A 10,023-nucleotide genomic window follows, 5' to 3' on the forward strand; every position below is an offset into this window, starting at 1 on the left:
TGATAGTGTTCTGCCTTGCATTGCCAGTGTTTTTTTAAACAACAAATGGAAACATTAAAAGGAGGAAGTAGAGTCTCAGTGTACTTCGCTGATATTCAAGGTGTAGATTTCTTCCATTTCACCCTGAGTGGATGCTGGGTTTTGCCAGGCTGGTAGGAGAGTGCTGTTAGTAATGATAGCAGCAGCATTTTGTTTACATTAACAGCAGCTCTGTGAAGTAGGCCTAGTTCAAGCCACATTAGCCCAACTTTTCAGTTGAAGAAACTGAGGCCTAGAGTGTTAAAATAGCTACTGTGCTGGCAGCTAGGTGGTGCAGTGGATAAAGCTCCAGCCCTGGATTCAGAAGTACCTGAGTTCAAATCCGGCCTCAAACACTTGGTACTTACTAGCTGTGTGACCCTGGGCAAGTCACTTAAACCTCATTGCCCCGCAAAAAAAAAGAAGAAATAGCTACTGCGCTTCACCCTCAAGGGTGATGTGTAATGTGATCTTTCCACTACATGTAGATTACCAGAGTGCATTTCAGCACTTACTGTGTGCAGAGCACAGCATTGGGTGCTAGGAATATTCAACAGAGGACAAAGGTACAAGGTCACATTGGAAAGGGAAGACTGTGGCCTGCTAAGGGGAGTATTTGAACAGTGGGGATGAGGGAACATTCCAGGCATAGCATACAGAAGTTTCTGTTGTAATTGTTCCCATCGTGAGAGAAAAACAATCAGTTGGTCATTAATTATTTATTAAATGCGTGTGATGGGCCTGCCAAGCTACTTGAGATGTAACTGCCTGCAAGAAATTGGGAATAATACAAAACATAAGTAGGATAGCACACTTAGTACACAAAACAGTACCGTGAGTCTCTTGGGAATTAAATTCCCTTATAGTAAAGTGCATTTTCAAAAATAATCACAAAAGCCTTCAATAAAACTTAATAAAAACTTGTTCACTTTTTAAGTATCATATATAGGGATAGAGGCTAACTGCATCTAGAGGCTTTGCCAAACTAAAATTGGTCAAAACCTGAATAAGAAAACATGGAAGAACACACTATTTGCAAGTAATTCAGGGCTTTTCTGTGGAAGATATGGGGTTAGATTTGTTCATTTTACACATAATGGGCAGGAAACAGTAGATTTTTAGCTCAGTAAAAGGAAGAATTTTCTAATACTGAAAGCTGCATGGAAATATATTCCACTGCCTCAGAAGGAAGTGAGTTTTCCTATTCAGGTATGGGTTGGACTGATGTTCTTCCAGCCCTAAGATTCTGTGACTCTATAAACGATGTAGAGCGGCGCTGGTTCTAATTTAGTTGGTAAATATCAAGACAAAATATGAAGTCTACATAATAGATTTCTATCAGGACCAAGTTCTTCCTCTCCTTCTTACCAGCCCTTTCTTGTACTTCCTGGGTCCAGCAACTTCCTGCTCCTTCCCCTTTTCCTCTTATCCTAGCAGAAAAGAATCTGATATCGTGCATTTATACTGGTTGGTTGAGTCACACTTTGAATGAACTTCACTCAGTGAGTTACTTTAAATGTATTTAAACCTAGTTGTGGGGGGAAGCCTTTTTCCCTGATTAAGAGAATTTCAGGCATCAATAAACAGATTCCTAGATGCAGTCAGAAAGTCCTGGCTTTGAATCTTAGCCTTTCTGCCTCTATGATCTTGGGCAAGACATTTCCCTGGTCTGCTGCACAAGCTGTCCCCTCCATGAAACAATGCTGTTTATTCCTGATGACATAGTATTGAGGTTTGCAGAGAACTCTTGTCACAGTCCATGGGGCAGCCAGTGCCAAGTTATGTGTCACACTTCTACAGAAGGAAACTGAGGCTCAGAGTGGAATGCTGATACGTAATCATTTAGTAAGGGGTCATCAGGTACCAGGCCCTGTGCTAGGTGCCCAAAATACAGAGACTAAAATGAAACTCTGCCAGTCCTCTTGGAGCTTACTTTCTATCAAGTGAGACAGAGCTAGTAGGTTTCAGAGCCAGGATTGAAGATGGGCAGATAATCCCAGCTGCCCTTTTATTGCTAAATTCTGTGATACTTTTAGGCTTCAGAAGTGATAGTCATTGGTCTCTTCCCCACTAGGCTTCCCTACCCTCCTCCTTGGAGGTAGGGCAAGAACTGGTCTAGCATTGGCTGTTTGAGGCCTGTTTGCAAGAGCTCTTTGGGGGCAGAAGAATGTGTCCTATCATCATTGACTTCTGGGAAATGGCTTGTCCCCTCCTTGCCTGAACACAAATCAAGCTTTCTCTGCCTCTCATCATTAACTCCTCATCTCCCTCTGACCCAAGACTACAAGGTGCATAATTTGTTATTCTGGCACATTTGACCTTAATTAATATTTAATGATAGTCATTTTTATAACCCTTCCCATATGCCTCCTATATTGTTTTTACTTCTAGTTAGGAAGTTTGTCATATACATACCTTGGGCACTGTCACATCTCAGTGTCCTTATCCTCCATACATACTGCCCCTGTCAAAGATGGGGTGCCTGAGAAGCTCCTGGAGGGGAGAGGGGAGCATGGGTGGGGGAACCTGTCATAGGACAAACATAAGTCCCATGTACTGTCCGGTTTTTTTTTTTAAACACCCACCTCCTAGAACCCACTTCTTGTTATCTTGATATTCTCTTAGCTGTATGAACTTGATAACTCTTTGTCCCCCAAATAAAACTTATGCTTTCCCACCTCCATGTTCTTGTCCATGCTGTTCCCTGAATCCTGCAATGGCCTTCCTCTCCCACTTTCCATTTTGCCCGTTGACATTTTTTAAAAATCTAACTCATATGATGCCATATTGCCCACGAAACTTTTGCATCATCTCTTTCGTCAATAACGCTTTCCCCTTGGGGTCTCATGTAGCATTTTGGTTTTAATCTTAATGTACTTAATGTGTCATTTTATATCATAGGGTCTATATTTATGTTATCCCTCTACAAGACTGTAAGCTCTATGAGGGAAGGGACCCTGTCTTTTAAAACAAAGTTTAGTGTCTGTCCTCATGTCTGATTAAGTATTTTGCACACAGTAAGTTCTTAATAAATTTTGCTGAATGAATTAATACAGGTATGACCATATTCAAGTTTTCTCATCTGTTAAAATGAAGAGATTGGACAATATGTTCTCTGCCTTTTACCTCTAAACTCATATGTTTTCAATAAAATGCCAAATGATCTAGTACATTGAAATAACTTGGTTCTTCTCTTCTTTGTCTGATTTAGCCTATGGCATTGGCCTTCTGATCACCTTTGTGGCTTTGGCGTGGATGCAGAGGGGCCAGCCAGCTCTCCTGTACCTAGTGCCCTGCACTGTGATCACCAGCTTTGTGATAGCTTTATGGCGCAAGGAGCTGAGAATGTTCTGGACAGGCAGCGGCTTTGCGGTGAATACCAGTTTGATATGACTGTCTTCAAGAAATACTAATATTAGAAATCCTAACTAAAGTTAAAGTTGAGTAAAATATTGTAGTTTTATCATCAAAATCATGCCCCTGGTGTTTTGCCATAATACTTGTTTTCTGATTACAAAAAAGTGAATTTAGTTTTAGGAGTTAGATTTGTGGCCCTAGAATGCTTTAAAAGTTAGTTGTGGGGGGCAGCTGGATGGCGCAGTGGATAGATAGAACACCGGCCCTGGATTCAGGAGGACCTGAGTTCAGATCTGGCCTCAGACACTTGACACTTACTAGCTGTGTGACCCTGGGCAAGTCACTTAACCCCAATTGCCTCGCCAAAAAAAAAGTTAGGTGTGGCCAATATAGAGATATATAGTGAACTTTTAAGATAGCATGTTCACTTTTATTTGATACTAATATTCTCTTTCTTAAAAGTTCTTTTGGTTCTAAAGTATAATCACACCCCCACTTAACTGGAGGTCAGACTTCTGGCAATTTCAGCCACCTTGGAACTCAGCTGCAGATCTCTGGAAGTAAGCCCAAATAGGCCTTTCTGCAGCAGGGATAATAGCTGTCACAAAGCCCAGCTGCCTGATTGTGTAAAAGCAGGTAGAGCCAGCCACTCTTAGACCAGAATGGTGAGTGAAATACAGGGTAATGATAAATGACAGCTCTATGGAAGGAGGAGACTGAAGTAGCCTTCAGAGGTCTTTCTGGTCAGAGGGGAAACTTCCCTGAACGACACAGTGATTGACATTCATTATGATTACCGTGAGGGAACAAGAAAGTATTGGATTATATTCAGTCTTCATTTCTTTTTTTTTTGGTGAGGCAGTTGGGCTTAAGTGACTTGTCCAGGGTCACACAGCTAGTAAGTGTCAAGGGTCTGAGGCCGGATTTGAACTCAGGTCCTCCTGAATCCAGGGCCAGTGCTCTATCCACTGCACCACCTAGCTGCCCCCCCTCCCCCGCCCAGTTTTCATTTCTTAAGAAAACAGGGAAATGTGTAATACATTTTAGAAAAGTTTCCATCAAAAATAGCTAAATAACATTTCTGCACTTTATTTAGATGCCCAGTTGTTGGGGATGTCAAGAGGGTTGGATTAGATGACCTTTAAAGGTCCTTCCAATTCTAAGAATCCAAGCTTCGCTTAATCTGGAAAATTCTTTTATGTTTAATAATGCCTCGTTCCCCAACAGAGTTGGATCTAAGAGCCGCTACTGTATCGCGGTTTGAGCTCAACAGTGTTATCCCTTTTGTTTTCTATCTGTTAAAAGCATTGCAGGAAATGTGGGCCTAGATGTTAATTTGGAACTTGCTCTAGCATATTATCTTCATTTCTGAGTTGTACCCAACCACGTGTCACTTTTTTCCCAGGTAAAAAACTTGATAACTTGAATTTCAAAACTGAATTAAAAGGGCCTCCTCAAAGCCTTTCCCTCTGATAGAAGTTTCTGATTGGTGTGCTTCTCATCCAGTCTAGGAGAAGAGAACATGACAATTTGTGAGCAGCTGAGGCAATTTAAGCTTTCAGAAAGGGGAGAAAAGGAATACTGGACCTCTTTGACAAAAGGAAGGACTCCTTTTGTGCTGTTCACAGCGAAGCCTCTTGAGCTGAAGAGGCACAGATGTTGCAGCTCTTTTTAGAGTGCCACTTTTCTTTTTTCAGCCTGAACATCATGGAGGATTTGGGCATTTAACATTCCCTTTTGATTCAAGAAGGCTTGATGTATTCTTAACAGTCAGAGCTGTCCAGGAGTAGGGAAGGTAACAAATCCTCCATCCATAGAAGTCTGTAAGCAGAGGCTGCATCATCTCCTTCCAGAATGTTGTAGGGGGATTCTCTTTAACTGCACATTGGACTGGGTCCGTTCTGGTTCTGAGATTGTGTGATTTATGGGTCTTGATTGCATCTTAAAAGGAGCCAGAGTTCTTGTAGATTCAAGTAGCTGTAATTGTAAAATATTTTTATTGGCTCAAATTTATTTTAATCTGGAATCAGCTGCATATGTTATTTCTTTCCCAGACCCTTTGGGAAAAGAGTTTGAGCTTCAGGCTTATTGTTATTTTGCTCTGAGAAAGCTTGCCTTGCCGCCTTTTCTACCATTTCTATTTCTGTCCGGTACCTCTCACTCAGCAGCCATCGGTGTTATTTCCCGAGGCGCAGTCTTCTCTAGTCTAGCCTTTTATCAGGTCTGTAATGTCAGGGTTCTCACTGGACATATTTACATTGCCTTACCTATGACTTTTCTTTTGTAGAAAGACCTACCTCAGCCTCCCTGGGTGATGGCTTCATCTGAATGTCCCCAACCCCTAAAAGATTCAAATGCTTCCCCTTCTCAACAGGAGCCAAACAAAGAATTGATCAACCCCACCCTCCGAGCAGACCAACTCTCTGATACACCCACATCCTTGGAAAAAACAGCAAGTGCCAGTGAACCTCTGAGTTCTGCCCCTTGTGTTTCGGAACCAGCCAATCAAGACAAGGACCAGCCACATCAAGAGATTGGAGAGGCCCATCAGACTAGATGAGGAGAATGGAGATGGGAGTTATGGCACCTACTACCTTGGCCCTGAATGCCCACGGACTGGTTCTAACTTTCCCTAAAGAGCCCCACAGCATCATTCCTCCTACAATTGCCGATACTTGTTAGATCTCCTTCCCCCTCTTTCTGAAATATGGTGCTCTTATTCCCTACTGATGCCCATTTCAGGGAGAACTTGAATAGGTTTCTCTTCCTCCACTCCTGCCTTCTCATGCCCGCCTTGTATTAAGGGGTTTTATTTATGCATTGCCCTGTGCTTGTGTTACTGCTGTGCTTCTCTAGCCTGATGGGGGTTAATCCTGACAGGGAAGCACTGGCCAGTTTAGCTAACGTGAAAAGCTAGGAGAGGTCACTGTTAGCACTTTCTCTTAGCCAGTAGTTAACATTTGGTTTTTCTTTTTATGATATCTTAATTACAAATGAATGATTTCGTGTAATCAGATGTTTAAGAAGCAAGAAGCGGTCCATCATTTCACCTCCTTTTGAAAGGATCGGCATTTCTATTCTGATGCAGGAAGCGCATCAGGATTCTCTAGGGTTTTTTCACCCCTGTTTAAAAGCTGGTCAAAGACTTCCTAAAGTAGAAGGTATTTCTAGGTAAATATTCACTGAGTAGACTACCTCTTGTCCATCGTAATAGTTTGTTAAATTCTGTGTTACTCAGGAGATAAGAAAACGAGATCACCATATGCCAGTGTCCGCGTAATTAGGAAAGTGACTACGAGGACATATAAGTGATAAGGAGAGTGCAGCGCAGGATTTTGGAGGAGCTGGAGGATACAAAAAATGAAATAGGCCGTAAAGTCTGTGTGGCCCTTGTGTTAAAGAAGAAGGTGTTGCTTTGTTTAATGGATTGTGTCTTATGAGCTTGGACGAAAGAGTAAGTGGGAAAGCATGTTCAGAAATCTGGATGTTTAGTTCTAACTCTTAAATATGTCTAGTCTGTTTTCCTAAAAATAATTGGATCACACCCACCCCCCACCTCCCAGCTGTTGAGATCCAGGGTCTTGCAGGCAATGTTCCATGTTTTTCTAAGTCGCCAAGAGGCTAATTCATTAGAACTAAAGCAGTGTTGCCTCTGGAGATTTGGCATCTCTATGGAACTGTGTTTCAGAACTTAAAGAAAAGGGGAAGCTATAATCTCACTTTATATAAAATAAAATATGGCTTTTGGGTTTCTAGTAAATTTGTTAGGCTGAGTTCTAGGGGTTAGCATGCAGTCCCCTAACTCATTAAATTTCAATTCAGGTGACCTTTTTTCTACCACTGGAAAGTTACTGAGGTTGTGGACCTATGGTTGTCTGTCTCCCTCTCTTTTGCCCTTGAAAAGGAATTTGGGTGAGGACATTGCTCTCTGCAGTCATTTCCTTTGTACATGGCAACTGGCTACAGCTATTGCTGATGAGCAAACCAGTGTGGTGGGTAAATTTCTTCAGCCTCTTTGGCAGATCCAGCATCTCAGCATTTGTTTACTTTTTCAGGCATACGATCCATTTTGTTTTGAACAGAGAAACCAGGGGCTTTAAATTTTATTTCTGAGACTCGAGTATTCCTGTTTTTTAACACTATACATTCCAGTCCATAAAGGTAACTTGAGTCCTGTACCTTGCAGTAGTAAGGAATATATTCAAAATCTAGCTGAGGAATTTTTGCAATATATGGGAATATTCTGGAATGGTATTCTGTCTTCTACCTCACTGATAGGGTTCTCACAACACCGTTAAAGAGACATCCTTTAGAGCTTGTAGTGTTTGGCACACACAGAGAGGGGCAAGAAAAGTCTGGCTGCCAAATGGCATTTGGAGAGGCACTGCTAACTGGTTCCGTTACACCATGGCCACAATGGCTGAAGGGCAAGCTTGACCGACCGTCTTACTCTATACCTATCCTTTCCACCATCTTTTCCCCCAGACAACTGGAGTGTTGTCCCTCTTAGGTAGTTAGAAGGGTCCTGGTGTGTAACAGTGGATGGAAGTTTGTACCTGTATCCCTGGACCACAGGAACCCCTGATAATGCCATATCTCACCCCCAGTCCAGTCCTAAGTCACAGTAAGGTAGCTAGAAGACCTAAAGCTCTAAGACAAAGCCCCAAGGAGCTCTTCAGGGAGATTGGAATCCTTCCCAGACTCCTCCATTACAAGAGGGTTCCACTTCTTAACCTACCATCTTCCCCTCAGCTGTCCTTGGGCTCAGAAAGTGGAGCTGGGATCATTTTGGACTACAGGGTTTGAAGTTCTCTCCAGCCCAAATGCCCAATCAGATGAAGTGTCACTTGGGGCTATCTCAGCAACCTTATACTTGACTACTCTTCTAACCTTGTCTTCAGCCCTCCAGGCAGCCTTTTCAAATTTGAGCTTTGAAAAACTTTCCAGGTAATGGATAACGAATGACAGGCACTCACACACATGCTTATTTTTCATTCAACCAGTCTTAAGACTAGGACATTTCAACATTATAGTTACTGCTTAGGGCTCTGCTTTTCAGGTATACCTCCTCATTGTCTCATACTTGGCTGAGCTTCCCAGAATATCAGAGGCTCTGGGTAAAATCATAAACTTCCGAAAAAAAATACCAGCATTGAGGATTTATGAACAGCCTTAGTCATCCATTAGTTCTCTAGGGAGGAGGGATGGATTTTCTAGTTAAAGGAGGAAAAAATGTCTCCAGAGTCCTTCAACCTGTTTGTGTATTTCTCTTGGGTCAAAATGAACCGATAACAACCTGGGAACAATACCAAATGGACCTTTCCCTCCTCGTGTTCCTGTCCTTTTGTGGGCATGTTGCCATGGAATAACATGATGCCAGTGAGCTCCTGTGCCAGGGAGAGACCTGAGTTGGAACCTGCTGCAGCCAATTGGACTATGCCTTAATTTAAGCCATTTTATACTTGTGTATGGTAAATGTGGGTTTGGTTGTTTTGGGTTTTTTTATTCGAAAAATGTCAAGGAATTCAAAGGCAGATGTTCCTAAAGTTTGAGTTTCATATTTTTTGCCTTGCTTCTGTTTAACGTTATCATTAAACATAGTTTTTGATATTTAAAACTCAGCATTTGAGCTTTAATGTGAAGCAGTAGGGAGGAGAATTGTCCTCATCTTATATTGCCAAGTTTGCTGTCAAAATAAAGATTCCGTCACCCAAATGAAGTGCTTTGTGGGATCCTAGGATTTCCAAGTGGACAGGACCTTCTTTGTCCATCTAGTCCAGCCCCTTCCTTTTACAGATGAAGTTGAAGCCCAGAGTACTTGGAACTTGCTTGATATCTTTAAAGATAAGTAGTTGAGGCAGATGCTTTGACTCCCAAGCCAGTGTGCTGTTTTCTGCTCTGTAGTAGCATATTTTTAGGGACCCCAGTCTTTACCTTTGTTCCAAATAAAATGAGTTTGTGGCTTGCTTTTGAGAAGGCCACATCTTGTTGATTAGTGAAACCATTAGGTGAACTTCTTACTTTATTTGGTAAACATGTTAGGAAGAAGAGAATCTGTCAAGCAGGTATTTTAAGTTCTTTCTAGGATAAGTACTAGCTAATGGAGGAGAAAGAATGGGGAGACGAGACACAGGACTCAGAAGTGATGTGTCCAAAACCACCCAGTGACTTACTGAACCAGGACTAGCTAACACCCAAGACTCCAGGGCTCTTTCCATTCTCTACCTCTGCCTCTTAACACTGAGAATGAGATCACATGTAACTAAATAATAAAGTCACATAAATAACTAAATATCGGTTTAATGAGGTGGAGCTTTTCTAAATTATTGACATTTGGATCACACAAACCATTCAAAGCAATGAAGTAGTTTTCTGTGATAACACTAGGTTTAGAAAATGGAGCCTAATAAAGCTCCTTACTGGGTCTACTTAAAGAATTAGAATTATTTGTAAGCAGCATATCAGTTGTTTATAAATAGCTCTCCTAAGAGCTTTCAAATCATCGGAAAATGTTTTCAATTGTAACCCCTTCATCTTTGTTTATAATTTGCACTACCTTCAAAGAAAATAATTTCTAAGCAAATGTTAACTTCAGTCCTTGATGAGAAATTCTGGATTAATAGGGCTTTCTGTGTAATGTCTCTGCAA

At 41.6% G+C, this 10,023-nt stretch overlaps 1 protein-coding gene across 4 annotated transcripts in view; it reads left to right on the forward strand.

Moving 5' to 3' along the window:
- SPPL2B (signal peptide peptidase like 2B) overlaps positions 1-9,741 on the forward strand; it is a 45,132-nt gene extending 35,391 nt beyond the window's left edge. The window contains exons 14-15 of one of the 4 annotated variants that reach the window (XM_043975678.1): positions 3,230-3,457; positions 5,750-5,865. In XM_043975678.1, coding sequence (XP_043831613.1) covers positions 3,230-3,411 — 182 coding nt within the window. In that variant the 3' untranslated portion in view covers positions 3,412-3,457; positions 5,750-5,865. Of the gene's footprint in view, positions 1-3,229; positions 3,458-5,662 lie in introns of all 4 variants that reach the window. The other 3 variants (XM_043975677.1, XM_043975676.1, XM_043975675.1) reach the window with 3 other exon arrangements.
- Positions 9,742-10,023: the final 282 nt, after the last annotated feature.

Source organism: Dromiciops gliroides, chromosome 1, assembly GCF_019393635.1.
Source record: "Dromiciops gliroides isolate mDroGli1 chromosome 1, mDroGli1.pri, whole genome shotgun sequence".
Lineage (NCBI taxonomy): Eukaryota > Metazoa > Chordata > Mammalia > Microbiotheria > Microbiotheriidae > Dromiciops > Dromiciops gliroides.